A 19,550-nucleotide genomic window follows, 5' to 3' on the forward strand; every position below is an offset into this window, starting at 1 on the left:
AGCCAGGCCCATTTATTCGTTATGTTGACACTTAAGAAAAAGAAAATGTTGATTATTTTTCGCTTTGAGAGTAGCATATCAAGTTTGGATAGAGATTAAGTGTGTGTTTGTTGTGGTTTGCTTAGTCTGAGTTTGAATTTCACTGATTCAAGTGTATTAGAGCATGCTAGCTTGTCCTTTACTGTGTATTTGTGTGCTATGCTGTATGTGCTCCTTCTAGGGTTTGATACCCTTTGCCTGTAAGTGCCGTTTGGCTTGGCTTACGCCTTAATCCGATGAACCTTTGACCAAAAAAGAAAAAAGAAAAAGAAAATGTTGATTTTGTTGCCAAAAACAACTATTTGATTATTTTATAAATTAATTTAATTGAAATAAAAGTGTTTTCTAAATGAATTCATTGACGTGCGCTGTCGAATGTAAAGAAGTTTTACACTAATATTTAATCGTATTATGTCACATATGACAAATTGGTTGCGTTTCATTTAAATTTTAGTTTTGATAAAAATGACTTTATTATGTGGCAAAAATCAATTATATGCATGTGTAAAAAGATATTACATGAACACAATGCATTAACGACTTTCTCTTGTCTCATTCAATTGTTAACGTATTAAAAATTAAAAAAATCAAAGAATAATGTTATAATTTTTAATATGATTAAAATTTGAAATAAAAAAAAACATATTTAAAATATTCTCTTACAATAAACAATATATAAAATTGATGTGTAAAATAAGTAGCTTCAAATATAAATATCAACTTGTGTCGTGCTGATGCCCTCAAACGGGGGCTTAGATGATGGGGTGCTACCATGCGGGTGTTATCTAACATGGGACATATTGAAGGACTTAACGAGCTCTGGTGCCAAACTCATCAGAGATAGTGCCTCAAATATAAGACTTAGACAATGTCGCGCTCATCAAATGGAGCACCTCGGGTGGGGGAAGGACAATGAGGTTATAAGTTTTGTGACTTTGGCTTTGTTGTTTAGCGGGGGTGGTGATTAAGTTAGTGAGGTTACAGCTTTCATTGTCGCTCAAACAGTTTTATATTCATATGTTTTTGTTAGGTCTTTATCAATGGCGCACATCGTCAATTATGCAATCAAGAATTTTATGCATTACAACATGCTAATCATTCAAATATCAAAACAACTTAGTAATTGCGCTCAAATAATCAAAAGTCAACTGGAAAGAAAATATCATAATCCAATAAAACACATAGACTCGGAAATTTTGGTGCCTTGCCGCCTGAAGTTGGTCATGGCCATCAAAGTGGCACCATCTTTCGATTAGGAATCTCTGGCTCGCACAACTTTTTGTTGTTGTGTTCACTCTTTCAACTAAATATGAGCATTGACTCCCGAGGTGTAGTCTGCCATTTTTATAATGAAGACTTTGGACTTGGATCCTCTAAAGGTTCACATTGTAGAATTTTGTAATGGCCTCATAGATCTGTCTTACTTTGGCGAGATATCTTCTTTAGATTTGTGGTTTGGCTTGCAAGGAACTTCTGCAATAACCAGGCAGTAAACTGCCATGGAAAATATGATTTGACTTTGTTGTTTTCTTGTTGTATGCTTTGCAAATGCTTTAAGGTCATTCCAAGTCATATACATTGTTTATCCACAAATATGGTGACACCTTATGAAGGCGCAGTGCTTCAAGTTAAGACCTCTAGGTGGGAGCTTTGAAATGCTAGCCATTAGCCTATGTTTTGGCAGCACGACAATTGGTGGTTGGGCACCATTTGTCCAGGCTCCAGTTGTCCCACTTGCTTTAGGCGAAGGTACATATTTTCCTTTACCTTAAACTTCTAGTTATAAATGGATGGCCCACAAATGTATAATGATACAATTTATCAATCCCCACAGGTGGTGTCAATGTTCGATAGCATGATGTGAAGGGTTGGTTCGTTGGATTTGTCATCCTTGGAAGGGGCTTAGTCTTCTCGTAGTTACAATGCACTGTAACACTCAAGTCTGTAGCACTCAAGTTATGATCAGGGTTAGAAGATAGCATGTATCTTATGCGTGTCTCCTTAACATGTATTTATACACATGAGTATAACAAACCTATATGAGATTTTGTGAAGATATGATATTGAATGATAACAAAAATTACATATAAATAGTTGATATTATTTTCATTTGACGTTGGACCTTGTTAATATTGGGCAATAGTACCATGCCTATAATTTTACTTCATAACAACTTAAAAGATATCCCATTATTCATTAGTGATGTGGCTAACAAAAGACAACATCATCATTGCCATGTATCCAAAATAATTTTTTTTTTATATATTTCGCTTTCGAATCAAATCAATGACTATTTCTTTTCATAATAAACAATAAAAGTATCTATTATTTCTTGATCTCTAAGAGTTTTACTATTAAAATGATTGACGATAACAACACATATGAAATTACATCAAATACATGACAATTGTGACATGATTGTATGTTGAAAAGTATGCCTCAATATCAAAACTATAAAAATTAGATGATAGAGACTAAAACAAAATCTAAGTATAAAATTAGTACTAAAAACTTATATATAATAAAAAAAATAATAAATTGAAATTTACCAAATGCACCCCTTAGAAGAAGACAATGTATGAGAGCATGGAACTAGGCATGTTTATAGCAAGCATGGACTCCAACCCCTCCCCTAGTCCCCCTCAAACAGAATGATTAAAAAAACCAACCGTACATTGATTGACTTGACCCCTGAAGAGGCTGAACCTGATTATTCAAACTAAACCAATCCCTATCGCGCCAAACAATGGCGCGAGCTCGCGTCCTCTTCACGCTCCATTTCTTAAATCACCAAAACAGGCACTCTTCATGCCACTCTCATCTCAAATATCATATCATATCACCAAGCGACAACCCACCCCTTACACGGTAGTTACAACGTCTCTTTCACTGAACCCAGCCTGCAATTTCTTTTCTTTTTTAATTTAATTTCTCGGTTTAAAAAATTACATCACCGATGCAGATAAATTCCGTTCCTCTCTCCATGCTGAACTTCCCTTTGCTCTCCCTCACCGTTGATGGTGGTTGCCGGAACTCTCGCCGATGGACGGCACCGACGACGATCCTTCCCTTTCCGATAGAGAAGCGGAGGAGGACGAGAACGAGAACGATGCCGCCGCTGAGGAGGATCTCCTGTCGCGGTTTTCGCTTCTTGATGCTCCTATACTCTTCTTTGTTTGTTTTCACAAGGCTTTGCGCTCTGAACTTCACCAGCTTCGTCGCTTGGCGGAAACGGCGTCGTTACAGGATTGCCGAGAAACAGTACTTAAGCTTCAGCGGAGATTCCAGTTTCTGAAACTAGCTCATAAGTATCATTGCGCTGCTGAAGATGAGGTTAGTTTCACTCTGTGTATCAATTTTGGTTAACAATCTAGAGCATGTTTTGGTGCTAACTGCTATCTATCATAGAGCTAGTATGAATTTTTTTTCACAACATTGCAAATCACGCAGAAAAAGAGTGTAGTTAGTTATGATTTGTATGCCTTGTAAATCACATGTTAGTTTTTGTGGAATTCGAACATCTAGGTTGCGCAATTTCAACATTTGATCACTAATTTTGCCGAGACGGTTGTGTTGACTAACAGTAGTTTGATTTATAACATGATCATTGTTTGTATCTAAATCTGACTGGTTCTTATATGCTAAATGCTTAAAAGTTAAAACCCCTGATATTTAAAGTTTGACTTATTATTTTTTTTTTCTTTTGTAATGAATTCTATGTTGCTTTTAGCTGCGGTTTAAGGTAGAATTGACCTACTTTTGCATGAGATGTTAGTGAATTTCTGCCTTATGTTTGAGTTAATTCATACAAATATAAGCGGTCCTGGATTTTATTGGGGTTTTGTAATGTAGGCTTTAAGTATGACTGCACCTTATATAACCTTGATAAATAAAGGAAGAAAAGAGAGAAGGATGATTTAATGGATGTGATATATGATTTGATGTAATAATAGAGAGATAAATGAGGTGTATGTACGGTTAGTGGTCTACACTCTACATATCATAACTGTTTGCCAAAAAACACTAACAAGAGAACGAAAAGAACGGAAATAGAAATATCATTGATTCCTTGGAAGAGAAGTAAACTCTCCTCTTTCTCCCCCTCCTTGTCTTTCAAATATTGACTTCATGTCTACAAGTGCATGTGTGGAGCTGTGGTGCCTGAGTCTGTGACAAGGGGCGTGTATGTTTTGACAGTTATATTTTTACGGTTTGGACTTCAGATTCCGAATATCTTTGAATTTTTTTGGCAGGTTATCTTCTGCGCACTGGATATACATGTGAAAAATGTGGCATGTACATATTCCCTTGAACATAACAGCACCAATGACCTCTTTGATTCTATCATTCGCTTGTTGGATGAGCTGATGGGTCCAAATGAGAATATTTCTAAGCTGTTGCAAGAACTTGTCCACTGCATTGGCATCTTGCAAACCTCCATCTACCAGCATATGCTGAAAGAAGAAGAACAGGTGACTGTAAACTATCACTGATATTTAAAATTACTCTAGTTTCATTTTATGTTCTTTCCTTAATTCATTTTACAGACATAATGCAATGATTTGTTTATTTTATCTTCCTGACTTTTCTTTATTTGGTTTACCTCCCATTATTTAAACATGAACATTGTATAAGAATTTTATATCTTGTTTCAGATAATATATAGTTTATTCGATGGCTCCTTCTTTTCTTATGTATATCATGATGCTGAATGCAATTGTAATTAGAAGCTAGGTACTGGTTATCTAGTAAACAATGTGTCTGTCAAGCATTTTCTCTCGTTCTAGAAAAAAAATCCACTAATATTAGGATGTAAGAGAAGGGAAACATAGTTAAGGGCTTTCATAGTAGTTAGGGGTTGTTAAAGTAGTTGGTTGGTAGGAGGGGATTATCTATATAAATAGAGAGAAAACAGATCAGAGGGGGATTATACGGTACAATTTGAGAGTTATAGGAGAGATCCTTTGTGAAGGGGAAAACCTTGGGGATTGCTATTCTCCAATTCTTGTTCAGATTTCAATAATACAATTCCAGTCTTTGACGTTGGTCTGGGAGGATTCTAGAGTGATGTAGTGTATTTTAATAGATGATGAAATAATTAGTATTAGAAATTGCTTCTATCGTGTCTGCACACAATTTAAGTACAGAAGCTAATATTACAACATGTCCTAATATGTTGAGCTAGATTAATATGCTTAGGAATCTTGAGTCTTGACTATTATCTAACAAACTCTCTCAACTTGGAGTGTGCTCAGCTCCTCACAAATAAATATCCTAAAGATAAAAAAACCTAAAAATATAGAGTAAAAAATGCAAAGATGGGTTTGGGTCATGTACAATTCAGCCTAGGATTTAAAAGGGAGCAAGCCTCTCCACCCAGTGAACATGGATCATAAAATACAAAAACCTCTTAACTTTGAGTGATTGAGTCATGCATGATTTACTACAACTTTAGTAAAGAAAAGATACTCATTCTTTTATATACTGAATGTGCTTGAAAAACTTATGTCCAACAGACATTAATCTACCAAAAAATGGTAATGTGGGTAATGGGTATAAATTATGACTTGCTATCTGGCTTGGTATAGCTTGCTTTTGATATGAAGGGTAAAATACAGTTTTCTGGAAATTGATTGCTTGGGCATCTATATAGTTAATGATAGTATCTGTTAAAGGGATCTGACCATGAAGTTGATTCCAGGACAAGGAAATGTGTGCCAGGGCCCAGGGTTCAAGCAAGTGAAATACAATACTTTGAAATTACATTTATTGACCTGCATCATTAAATTTGGTGCCTTGTTCTCTAATATGCATATCTCTGCATGAGCACATATTTGTACATTCTTGATTTCTGATCGTCACGCTCATTATTACATTTGTACACTGCTGCAGGTTTTTCCTCTGTTGATCCAGAAATTATCTACAGAAGTGCAGGCCTCACTTATATGGCAATTCATATGTAGTGTACCTATACTTTTGCTGGAGGAAGTTCTGCCATGGATGGTATCCTTCCTTCCTGCAGACAAACAAGCAGAAGTTACTCAGTGTATAAATGAAATTGCACCAATGGAAAAAGCACTACAGGAGGTTAGCCGCGGTTCAGTACTGAATCTATTTTTATAAACTCCCTGCATTTTACTAATTCAGGTATCTTTGTGAAGGTTTTGGTTTCTTGGCTTGGAAGCAATAAACAAACTTTTAGTCAGACCAATTTTCAGAGTGAAGAATTTCAAAGTACTAATGGATTTCTACATATAGAAAGATCAGCTGGGATAAGTTTTTGCGATAGGAACCCCAATGAAAATATAAGTCAGATGAAAGTGAAAGGACAAGAAATAGAAGATGGGCTTAACCAGGTTAATGTGCTTCATCTCTGGCATAATGCCATCAAGAAAGATTTGAAAGAAATTCGGGAAGAACTTAATCTACTAAGAAACTCCAGCTGTTTTCAGACTTTAGACTCAATACTTGTCCAACTAAAATTCTTTGCCGATGTCCTCGTTTTCTACTGGTAATGCTTCTGACACAGTATCTTTTTTGTGTGTGTGTAAAACCTGACTACTTTGTTTTGCATTTTCTATTTTGCTGAAGTTCCTGATAGCCAATCCTATTCTTCCACCTACAGTGCTTATTATTATTATTCTCAGTTGTCTAATATCTGAATGAAACTTTCTGTTGCAGCAATGCTCAGAAGAAATTCCTTCATCCTATACTGAATAAGCTTGCTTATGATCGGTTGTCCAAGTCCATGGACCAATTTTTCGGTGAAAGTCACATTGAATATATGCATCAGTTGCTATTTTATAATTCAGAAAGTGAGCCTTCAACCAAATTTGTTGAGAAGCTTTGCGGAAAACTTGAATCATTTGTATCAGGAGTCAACAGACAATTTGCTTTTCAAGAAATTGAGGTATGCTATTTAAATCACTATAAGTTTCTTTTACCAAGCAAGGCAGGGAATGAGAGAACAACATGTTAATAATATATGATGGTGGTCCTTAACCTTTCAGTTTATCTTCAAATAAAGCAGTTTAATGAAATGAAAAATATTTTGGTTTTCAATTATTCCTAACTTTTAAAAGTATTCTCAAGATAAAATGCAGCAAGTAGATGAACCTATTCACTTATGCGGACGGAATCATTTGTGAAGTTCTCCATAGAATGTATTAGAATTTGGGAGGCCTAAGTGCCTAACTCAACCCAAAAGCTAGCTCAAGAGTTGAGGGTTGCTCTACCCTTTATAAATGTGCTATCTGTGCCATATGTCTAACCAATGTGAGGCTTCTAACACGCTCACGCCCAGGGCTGGACATCTGGAGCGCAGGACTGGACATCTGCGGGGTGGCCCAAATATGGCAGGTCTGCACCAACAAACGGATTTAGGATAGGCTATGTTACCATATTAGAATTTGGGACTAACTCAATCTAAAAGCTAGCCATATCTCTAGCCAATGTGGGACTTCTGACAGAATGAAATGTTTCTTACTCTGAGTGAAGAGAAGAACAAAAAATGGGAGAAGGAATAAATGTCCAATTTTATGAGAAAGCTTCAATTTCTGCCTATATTTTAGTTGACTTACTTCCGTATTTGTCAACAAGCTGTACTTCCTCTGTAAAGGGATGCTAAATGATAACATTTTTAATGTTTTCCATTTTGACACCATTATTTTTTATCAGGTATTTCCTGTCATTGGAGAGAAGGGCAGAAATGGAATGCAATCGAGGCTTCTAAGTTTGAGCCTGCATATGATGCCACTTGGGCTGCTAAAATGTGTCATAACTTGGTTTTCAGTTCACTTGTCTGAGAAAGAATCCAGGTCCATTCTCTATTGCATAAAGAAAGGAAATAATTCCGTCTGTAAAGCTTTTGCACCACTGTTACACGAGTGGTTCCACATTGGTTATTCAGGTAAAACCTCTATTGAAAAATTTCGACAAGACTTGCAGCAAATGTTCAAAAGTAGACACTCTTTTTTACCTGAGCAAATGAATGAAGCTTGTGGGTTTTCTTTCTTAAATTCTGATAAGCAGCCTCATGATACCTCTGGCAAGAGTTGTTTACCCAACTCCTCATCTTCTGAATCCAACAATGTGAGCAAGTATGAGACACCATACTCCACAGGAATTAATCTGCATATATTTTTCTCTGCCACTGCTGTGAAGTTATATCAGTATCCTAGATTCCATGCAGAAGATTGCTCTTCTACTTCCTTTCTTGATGATCCAAAACCAATTGACCTTATATTTTTATTTCACAAGGCTATGAAGAAAGATTTGGATTACCTAGTTCTTGGCTCTGCTCAGTTAGAAGACAATGATGAGTTGCTGATGGATTTCCACAAACGGTACCACCTCATATGTTTTCTTCATCAAATCCATAGTGATGCAGAGGATGAGATAGTTTTCCCAGCTTTGGAGGCAACGGGTAAACTCAAAAACATTAGCCATGCCTACACCTTTGATCACAAACACGAAGTTGAGCACTTCAATAAAATATCTCGCATCCTTGATGAGATGTCTGAATTACACCTTTCGGTTTCTACTATTGATTCAAAGATTAGACAGAAGAGAATGCTGAGGAATCATCATTTATGCAGGAAGCTACAAGAAAGGTGCAAATCAATGCATAAGTTACTTTCTGATCATATAAACCGTGAGGAAATAGAAATTTGGTCTATAATCAGAAAATTCTTCTCAAATCAAGAGCAAGGGAAGATCATAGGATGCATGCTTGGAAGAATAAGTGCAGAAATATTAAAAGATATGATACCTTGGCTAATGGCATCTTTAACACAGGAAGAACAACATGTTTTAATGTTCTTATGGACCATGGCTACTAAAAATACAATGTTTGATGAATGGTTAGGTGAATGGTGGCATGGGTACAGTATAGCTAAGGTAAAAGAGGGATCAAATGATGCCCCTCTACAGACTGTTGAGCCCCTGGAGATTATATCAAAATATTTATCTGAAGAGGTTCTAGATGAATTAAAGGAGGGATCCTCTGCCAGCAGAAGCATAAATTTTTTGCAGATGGATCATGTTGGTGATAATGTTGAGCTGTCCAACCACAATTTTGATGATGACAATAAGGTTCATTGTGCAGAACATAATAATGATCAATGTTCAAAATGCACAAATCAATTTCATGATAATGACAAACATGCCCGCAACGAAGTGACAGGTATCACAAATCCAATATGCAAAGAAGTTGAGTCTTTTCAATTAGGTGACAAGTCTGGGCATTATGACCGACTTCTGAAATTGAGTCAACATGAGCTGGAAGTGGTGATAAGAAGGGTATCTAGTGACTCTTGCCTAGATCCTCAGAAAAAGCCATACATAATACAGACATTACAAATGAGGTTTGGTCTTACTTTTGAGTTTCTAATGATTTTTTTGTCAAAAATGAGATATAAAGAACCATTCATTTGCCTTCACCTAAGAACTTAAGTTTTGGGGGAATTGATCTTGACAATTCCCCCCGCCCTCAAATTTTGGCTTTACAGTTTAAGAATATTGCATATTTGGTTTTACTACTCAGTTTTAGTGTCAATAAACAATACAATTGATATGACCCTCAGAATGTTTTAGTGGTGTTTATATTAGCATATTCCACCTTAAAAAAACTTAGAGTCAATTGGAGAGGGTTTTGGACCAAATGTTTTTTTCATGTAAAATAACTTGATTTGAACATGCATTAATGGCAAGGTTATGGAATCTTTTGCTTGATTTTCCGGAAGGAAGTAAGCTATACAGAACCTTTATAATCAAATGTATGCCTTGCATAGTTGCATATGAATGCTTGTGAATTTTAAGTGAGATATTTCGTGATGCATTAGAGAACACTGAGATTTATATGACAGAAGTTAGCATACAAAACTTTAATCAGATGGTGTTACTTGCTGACTAATATGCTTACAGAGCCAATTGAAATATAATGAGGGAACTTAATTGCAACATTTGACACTGAAATCAAGCCTAAGAGGGAAACTTATGGAGTTTAACATAACTTTCCTTATAATTTCAGCCGTTGGATTATTAGCCAACAGATCTCTTCTACAGAATTCTATATCAAAAGCGAGGGACAGGAATTTCCTGGGAAGCATCCATCTTACAGGGACCCTCTCAAACTAATCCATGGTTGCAAACACTACAAGAGAAACTGTAAGCTTTTAGCTCCCTGCTGCAACCAACTTCATACTTGCATACATTGCCATAATGAGGTATCAGATCATTCAATCGACAGGTAAGAACAGTAAGTGTTCTGTTTATGTTTTAATTTTTTGAATTGATATTTCTATTTTAGTTATTCATGTTTGACCAGTTGTCTAAATATTTATAGAAAATCTATTACAAAGATGATGTGTATGAAGTGCTTGATGATTCAACCAATTAGTGCTACATGCTCAACAGTTTCTTGTGGTAATTTGTCCATGGCGAAATATTACTGCAGGATATGCAAATTGTTTGATGATGAAAGGTAATGCAGCTTAATTTGCCTCTTTCTATACTTTTGAGTTTTGACTAAAACATACATGCTTTATTTATGTTTAATCCAATGGTGGATGTGTAAAATAGACATCTCATAAAATGTTCAAAGTTCAAACTTCAAAGTTTTTGACAAAATTTGTCCAAGCCTGCATAATAATCTTGTATTTACGGGATAAATATCATAAATTAGCGAGATAATTAGATTCAATCAAGGAGCTAATAACTAGCTAATTGACATCTATAACACAAATGCAGTTTATTAAATGCTAAGATTCTAATATTTTTATTCATTGGTATAATTGTGAGAATGTTTCTGATTACCACCAGCTTCAACAACTCTCTTCCTACACACACATGCGTGAACTGTTAGATTGATAGATTATAGCACCTCTGACTCCACATGACTAATAATTAACTTATTGTCTAATTATATTCGGCATACAGTAACAGGATTTTTATAAACTACTGAAGCAGCGTCATTTTATATACTATCGGTCAGCATATGTGTGTGTCTGTAACAGAGAGAAGTTCACTAACTTTTCCTATACCCAATAATATTACTTAGTGTTGTTTAGGGTTTTAAATATGTTGGCGCTTCAATTAAAATAGGGTTGAGGAGCATTGAGATGACAGTATGACCGGAACATTCTTGAAGAATAACATTTGATGTAGTTGTGCAAGTGTGAGAATGTTTCGTGAGTGGAAACTGGCAAGTTTGCACTTCTATAAGTTATTGGTAGACTAATTATGGAAAGCCCTTGGGAAACCACTGTAGATAGTAGCTAGTCCCTAAGAGTGTGTTATATGGCAACTTAATGTTTCTCATACCTGTAGAAAGTGGGTTTTAGAAACTTCTGGTTGGGCGACCTTGTTACCTTGTGATCTAAATATTATTTCATGAATATTATAATGATAGTAATAAAGGGGCCTTGTTTTACTATAGTCCAAGTTCCCTCTTAGTTATGGAAAATGATCAAGTACAATGAAGTCATGTTTATCACCCTATCTAGCTATTTTGTTATATTTATGCTGAGCTTTCAAATTTTGTTTCTGTAGATCTTTTATCATTTAAAAAAAAAACTAATACTGCTAAACTGATTACATTTCAAATGTCCAACAGGCAAATTTACCACTGTCCCTATTGCAACCTGTGCCGAGTTGGAAAGGGTTTGGGTGTAGAATACTTTCACTGTATGAATTGCAATGCTTGCATGGGTCGTACTCTTATGATTCATACATGCAGGGAGAAATCTTTAGAGGATAACTGTCCAATTTGTCATGAATATATCTTCACATCCTGCTCTCCAGTAAAAGCCCTCCCATGTGGTCATGTGATGCACTCAACATGTTTTCAGGTACTTCCTAGTACTTTTTCCCACAAACATGCAGCAAATACAGAGACAACTTTATTAACATTTATAATGTTACTTCCAGGAATATACCTGCTTCAACTATACCTGCCCAATATGTAGCAAGTCACTTGGAAACATGCAGGTCAGTTATTTTTCATTCTTACAGATTCTGCATTATGATATATTGTTGATATTGCTGCAATGCTTACCATGGAATATCTCATCACTTACATAGTTACACGTGCTAGAGAATTACTAGACACTTTCTTGTCCCCAGATAATTCGATTTAAGAAAACATGGAGTGTCATTATAGAAATTGAAACCCAGTCATGGAAAGATTTACATAACCTATGACTTCAGGTTGTCATTTGTAGTTCGAAATATTAAAATCTGTGAAGGACTTTGGAATTTCGAAGGGACAAGAAATCATCTGGGATGTAGAGTTAGATATACTTGGCAATTTTGTTCACCTTGCATATTTTTTATTTCAATTGTTTTATTATTTTCTTATCTCTTTATCATTTCACATGCTAGAAATACTCCTATATATTCCTATGAGCATGGCAGCTGTTCACAATTCAGTTTGCCTGTATGAAATAGCTAACTTTTAAGTTGGATTTTTATTTTTGTTATCAGTACTTAAAATAAACAAAGTAAACACAAGAAAGGGGTTGAATTATGTTTGTTGAATTATGTTTATGAAATTATTTTTCTAAAGCTAGTTGAATTATGATTTTCAAAAACACTCAGGATCTTCTAATCCAAAAATTGTGCAGTTAGCATGTTCTGATGAATGTAGCACGTTTTAACTAGACTAACACGTTCTGTGTAGTCTTAGAAAGTTCTATGCAAAATTAAAAGCTTTATAGAATGTTCTAATGATTTAAATTGGTAGAAAAAAAACTTTCAAACTTAATTCAAATCCCCTTAGGTTATATCAAATCCGAAATATACGAGAGATAAAGGGGAGAGAATATCACACAAGTATTTATCCTGGTTCACCCAACCATTAGCAATAGAGTATAGTATACAATACTCTATTAATTAGGGCTCCCTCCAGTCTCCAAAAGTCCTTGGATTTTTCTCCACGAAGTTGCAAGTATTCTGCAATGGTCTCTTCAGGCTTTACAGATGTAGTGACACAACCTCTTCAAGCTAAAACAGTAAAGGTTTTGGGAAGAAGAAACACCAAATCAAATTTACAAATTTTGGATTTCAAACTCAATAAATGAGAATGAAATTAAATCTCAGCTAAGTGTTTTAACAAGTTCCCTAATTCAAATGATTGAAGAAATAAATGCAGGAACGATTGCAATAAACGAAAGAATTGAATGAGAGCTTTGAGTGCACGAAGTGTCTAGCCTGTCCATGATTCTTCATTCTCCTTTTATGGCCATGGAATGGGAGATCCGTTAGACTCACTCCCTCTCTTGAATTGGATGTTAGAGATAGCATTTAATGCATGTTTTGTATCATTTAATGCATGGCTGGGTTGGTACACAATCAGGCACCTTTAGCAATGCAACTCTGGAAAGTTTTGACCATAGTACAGAAGCAATTCTTTATTCCTTAAAATAAGCTTTCTTGTTTAGGACAATATACCTTGGAGGTTGGACAATAGAAACTTTTGTCTTCTAAATCTGATTCATATTCTAATTAGTGTGTTTCAGAACATCTTCTAATCAGAATGCCATTTAATAGGCATCAGAACTTCCTCTCGTAGCATAAGTGACCCTAGCACATTCTATAAATAAGATAATTATTTCATCCTAGAACGTCTTCGCTTGGCTTTGATAGCTTTCACCACGTAGACACGTTCTAATAAGTGATCATTTGAAGTTGATAACGTCATCATCTAATGAGCCTTAGAACGTCTTCAATATAAAGTATTGTTGTTTGTTTCTTCGTATCTTCTAATAAGTAAGTGTTGGAACGTCCTCTCACTTTGTCTTGACTTTGGCTTAGAATGTTGACTTCTTCATTAGCATGTTGACCAACCAGTAGAAAGTGAATCCTTTGAGAGTTTGAGTAGAACTTGTTCCGGTATTTAAAACTTTCAAGCATAGAATATACTACAAAAACATCATTCATTGTCTCATCTAAACTTGGAGATTTTCCAGATTTAACACTACTCCAATAATGTTTGAAATAATAATCTGAGAAACCATCATCTGGCAGGTATATTTTGAGATGTTAGATGCATTAGTGGCTGAAGAGAAAATTTCTGATGAGCTTTCTGGTCAAACTCAGGTCTGTCAGCAATATTTCTCATTTTCAGCCTGATTAAAATTTATAATTTTGTTTGGTTTTCCAAAATATATACCCTGATTGATCTTGTAAGAGCTGCAGGTTATATTATGTAATGACTGTGAAAAGAAAGGAGCAGCCGTCTTTCACTGGCTTTACCACAAATGCCCTTCTTGTGGTTCGTATAACACCAGAGTTCTTTGATTCTTCCATTGAGCGGAGATATTTGCTTCTCCCTAGCTTCTTTGTATTTTGACATTAGATTGTATCCTATTATTTAATGTTTAATGTTTAATGTTTATCTCGGTGGCTTATGCCAAAATAATCATTTTAATGTAAAATGATTACATTGATGCCTATGGCATTTAATTGATTTTAATTCTTCTCTTGTTGTGAGAGTTACCATAGCTGAAAACCAAGCAATATTATTCAGGACAACTTCCTATTTGTACATATGTGCTATCTTTTTTTAGTTCTCAGCTGACTGATTAAAACCATATTTTTGTGTTACTTAAGCATCTTGGTATTGTTCTAACTTTTATTGCTAACAATATGGATAAGAAGTTATCAGATACACTGGAAAACTAGAGGCAAATGGATGAGCTTAGAGCTTATAAATAGATTATAAATTGACATATTTGATTGAGCAGTAGTGTTTGATCACAACTACAGTGAAGACAAGTATATCATCTTGTGTGGTCTTAACTGTAGAGATTAATAGAAAACAATTTGTCTCCAATACAAAGTGACACTATAGACTAGAGAGTAGAGACAGGTAGAAAGAAAGTAATGCATTTTCAATATGATCTAAGAGACCTTTCTGTAACCATGGTTTTTTATGGAAAGTGTAGCCAACCCAACTAAGTGGGAAAAGGTGTCTATGTATGTGATTATCCCTCTTCCTTTAATTTACACAACAAATTAGATTAAGATTGAGGTTGCATTAATGAAACAAACACTTCAAAAAGGAATGTCAACTTGGTAGCCTTTTTTCCTTTTCTGTTCTGTTATAGACATGAAGCATGGAACCTTAAAGGAGGGGGTGAGTGTTGGACATGAAAGTGACTGTAAGACATTTGAATACAAATTTTGTTATGATGGTTTGGTTCTGTGAGAACATAGTTTGCTTTTTCTTATTTGATAGCCTTGACAGAATATTCTGTTACTGTCATTATTCTTTACAAGAGTGGCTGTTTACTTCACAAGGAAAGATTTAAAGTTGCACCCAAATTTGCATGCAGTTATATGTGCTTCTGTTGAGGAATATGAGCTAGCAGCTAAAAACTGACAAATAATCGGTATTGTTTGATGAAAATATCCAGTCTAGATATTATTCTTCGCCTTCACATGACCAACAATTTGATAGACCATGGAAAGAGTATGTTTCTATTTAAAATGTCGACGAGAAAGATTGGAAACTCAATAATAAAAAACTTACAAAAAAAATAGAAGATTCCAAAAAGGAAAGGGAAAATGAAACCTAGTACATCATCTTTTTTTGCCGAGGGGAGGGGGTTGCTCACTAATATCAGTTAACACTGGTAAGGCTGAAGCATGCAGCAGCACTCTTCAGTTCATTCTCAGAAACATGCTCACTGCCCTTTCTCGTGTCTTTCAGTGATTCTTCTGAGCTGCAGGCATAGAAATGCAATACAATATCAAATATGTGCATTTTCATTATACTGGAAATTGATCATAACTTGTAATTGATTCAGTCAAACACTATACATTCATTTTCTGCATTAAACTCTCAACCTCATTTAATGAGAATTAAGCCTAGTTGTTTTAGTGTCTGATTAATACTTATGCTAGAAATGATCAATCTATACCTTGATTCATAAGCCTCCTTGGAATAAACGTATGATTGTCTATCATCAACTGTGTCAAAAAATGGATGCATCTCATCATAATCTTCAACAACTTCTTGTTGGATGGCTAATGGCTGTTGCGAAGCAACCAACTGAGTTTGCATAGCTACTGAATCATTGCTGTTGTTGTTTTGGTACTGATACTGAACCCATAAAGGATTTGTGACATTATCCTTAGAATCCATGTACAGCGAGTTATTGTTATAATCCACGCTGTTGCTGTTGGAGTAAGAATGTTGCTGCGATATCGCAGCAACCGTGTTGTAACTCTGCTGTTGCGGTGGAGGATGGTTAAAGAGTTGCAGCGCATTATTAGAACGTGGTGCCATTCCCAATTCTAATTGCGAAGTAACATCATCAGGTAATGCCATGCCGTCATTATGCTGCTGGTGTTGCTGCTGCTGCCTGCACATTTCAAGCTGTTGGTAAACTGCATGAAGCTCTTCTTCCACAAGCCAAATTTGGTACTGAAGCCTGCCAATTTCCTCGCAGCAACCGTGCACAGGGTACTTATCCCTGTAATTAGCTTGAATGATGATGGAGTCCATGGCGATTTTCTTCTGACTAGGCTCCAGGATTTTTAAAATCTTTACAATGTTGCTGACTCCGAACAGCTTGTGGACATTGAGGAAGATCTTGGGCTGGTCTGCGGGGAAGTAAGGCGCGAGAAGGCACTCGGGAGTGCACTTTCTGCGCTGGTACTTGCACGCGGCGCAGGCCTGTGTTGTGCCGCCCTTGAGGGTCATGTTTCCACCACCTTGTTAAGATGCTGGAACCCCTGTGATGATGAGAAGGATTACAAACTAACTGAATTTTCAAATGAATGAATGAACAAGTGTTGGTTGGTTTGGTGGTATAATAATTAAGAGGAAGCAGTCAGAGGAGAGAGAAGTGCAGGGGATATTCTGAGCACTGAAATGGGCTGCGTTTTGATCACATTCACAGCAGAGTAATATTCGGATCTGGTGTGTACGAGGAGGAAGACTTGGTAAAACATTAGAGGGGACAACTGATGCTGTTGTTAGGGACAGGTGTGTTGATCGAGAATGTGAGGAACTCCTAAATTTTGGGGTTACCATATGCTTCGGTACCAGGAAAACAGAACAGAAATATTCAGTATTTCATGCAAACTGCAAAGAGGCCAATCAGTTTGCATTATATTTCAGGTCCATGATTTCACTCTCCATCAAAGTTATAATCTGGTTTTTGATTAATTTACACCACACTTTTTCTTCGATCTCAAATAACTTTATATTTTAATATTAAACTTCTTTTTTTACTCATTTATCTTTTTATCTCTTATTAAATGTCGGTGATTTTGAGATGTGAATGAAATTTAATTGCTATAAACCTTACATTCACTTTCCTAAGCAAATTAAAAACACTTTTCTATTCTAAGGATCGACTATGGGCAGTGCATATGAAAATGATTTATTTGGAAAGTTTATTCACTTAATCGTGAGATTAGTCTCAAGATGACTATGTGGAATACATGACAATGACATGATGGCTTCGTGAATGCAAAAACAAACTCTTTCTCTATCATTTTTTAGAAAGTGCTAACAGAATCCCAACACACTCTCAAACCCTCATTTATTGGGTCACTTTAATATCTTTTTTAAGAAAATCTATAGCATTCATGTACTCCTCTTATTCAAATACTCCCTCCGTTTCTATTTATAAGTCTATTTTACCCAATTCTCTTAGATTAAGAAAAGTAGTTACAAGCAATAAATTTGTAAGAATTTATTCACTTTCCTAGATTACCCTTATTTAATTTCTTATAAATTTCTCTCTCCAAGTTATTATTTCAAAATCTCATTGTCTCTTTCATATTAAATATGAGGATAGTTTTGGGAAAAAATAATTAATGCTCCATTGATATTGTAAATGGACTTATATTTAGGAACAAGAAAAACACTTAAAAATGGCTTATAATAAGGAACGGAGGGAGTAATAGCACATTTGTCTGATGAACGGTTAGTGTTTCCTTTTTTAAAAAAATTTTAATTAAAAATTAAAGAAAACTTAATTTTAGGAGAGAATGAACACAACACCTAAGGTTTGCTCTTTTTTTGGTCCATGTCATTCCTTAGTATTGCTAGATGTCACCAAAATCTTATAATTATAATTTGGTCATTCTATGTCATAAGACACTCAAATTTTTGTTTCCTAATCTTTGAAATAAGAAAGCGTTTGAACATGAGTTTTTGTTTTTCGTTTTGTAACATGTTGGGACAACTGTTTTAAGATTTTTTTTCTTGCTACATAGTGACAATTGTTTTTAGATAGCTGTTATATACGGAAAAGCAATCCTCATCTTTTAAGTTATCTTTCAAGGTAGAGTTGTGTATCTCAAATTCTAATATGGTACCAGAATATATTCTAGATTTGTTTGTTGTGTAGACCTCTTATAAGGTCACCATAAAACGTTCATTCTTGCAAGTTTCACGCTTCGTGATACGCCCCAAGTTGATGAAAGGGCTGAAATGGATCGTCTAGGATTGATCTTGGATGATGAGAACTCTAAAATGTGAGAAAGAAGAAGAAGAATTTCGTGATAGAAGGGAAATGAACAGAAAAGAGGGGAAGTTTTAGTGAAATGGAAGATGAAGACTTCACACAAAGGTGGTGGCAAACTTTTGATAAGCCTAATTCTTGAATCACTCAAGAACTATGAGAATCACTCTCACAAATCTGAATCACTCAGGAAAAAAAAATACTAATTCATTCATAATCTGTCTATTACATTGAAGGAGTGGTCCTTATAAAGAAGAAGAAAATTCAGCCTAGTTACAAAAAATGATGAGGTGTAATTTCTCTAGAGGAATCCTAGGCTAGGAGTTACAAATTAAAAGAGGGAGATAGTGATTTGTTTCAGCCCTGAAAGTGTATTTGGTGGCTGATTGCTTCATGTAACTCCCTTTCTTAATTGTTATTCTGACCAGGGAACATAGCATTCAATGCTCTTTATGCACTTAATTTCCTTGTCTTTGTAACTCCATTCTTGGCTTTGAAAGCTCTTCAATCCTTTGACTTTGCTGATGTAACTCCTCCATTCAGAACTTATTCAAATTCAAACACATTCAAAGAGTTTTAAGAAAGGAATGGGTCCCTCCCTTTAAGCCCTTCATGCGCACACACACACCACTTGAAGTGGATTAAACACACTAAAATAAAATTCAGCAACATAATGCATTTGGATCCAACTTATTCAATTGGTCATTTGCATCTTTATTGAAATAAAATAAAACAAAGCATCACATGGCAGCCCCTATGCGTGGGCTGGCTCTTCTTCTTGGGCCTGCATGATCATCATGATTTTTGGTTCCATCTCTTCTACCACTTTGTCGATTTTTGGTTCCATCTCTTCTACCACTTTGTCTTCAAGAATGGTTGTCACTACTTGCTGAAGAGTCTCTTTGGCCTTTTTAGCTCTAGCCCTTGTCATTGGTCCTCCAAGTCCTTTTAGTGCTCCATGACCCTTGTCCTTGTCCTTGTCCTCATCACTTCGGATGTCCAACCCTCAGTATGAGGGGTGTGTTAGAA

The 19,550-nt window shown here is 35.5% G+C and overlaps 2 protein-coding genes across 2 annotated transcripts; one reads left to right on the plus strand and one right to left on the minus strand.

Annotated features, from left to right (window-relative positions):
* The first annotated feature begins 3,018 nt into the window (after nt 1–3,018).
* LOC130715984 (zinc finger protein BRUTUS-like At1g74770) lies at nt 3,019–14,586 on the plus strand. Its single transcript, XM_057566161.1, has 12 exons — nt 3,019–3,372; nt 4,293–4,511; nt 5,932–6,126; nt 6,201–6,550; nt 6,721–6,949; nt 7,717–9,404; nt 10,070–10,288; nt 10,385–10,522; nt 11,654–11,888; nt 11,968–12,027; nt 14,065–14,136; nt 14,236–14,586. Exons 1-12 carry the CDS (start codon nt 3,082–3,084, stop codon nt 14,335–14,337), a joined length of 3,798 nt encoding a protein of 1,265 aa, XP_057422144.1. The 5' UTR covers nt 3,019–3,081; the 3' UTR covers nt 14,338–14,586.
* Nucleotides 14,587–15,336: 750 nt separating this feature from the next.
* On the minus strand, nt 15,337–17,142 carry LOC130715985 (LOB domain-containing protein 27-like). The gene is made up of 2 exons (XM_057566162.1): nt 15,963–17,142; nt 15,337–15,764 (listed from the first exon to the last, which is right to left on the minus strand). The coding sequence occupies exons 1-2, from the start codon at nt 16,745–16,747 to the stop codon at nt 15,662–15,664; spliced, it is 888 nt and encodes a 295-aa protein (XP_057422145.1). The 5' UTR covers nt 16,748–17,142; the 3' UTR covers nt 15,337–15,661.
* Between the last annotated feature and the right edge of the window lie 2,408 nt (nt 17,143–19,550).

This window comes from Lotus japonicus, chromosome 4 (assembly GCF_012489685.1).
Source record: "Lotus japonicus ecotype B-129 chromosome 4, LjGifu_v1.2".
Lineage (NCBI taxonomy): Eukaryota > Viridiplantae > Streptophyta > Magnoliopsida > Fabales > Fabaceae > Lotus > Lotus japonicus.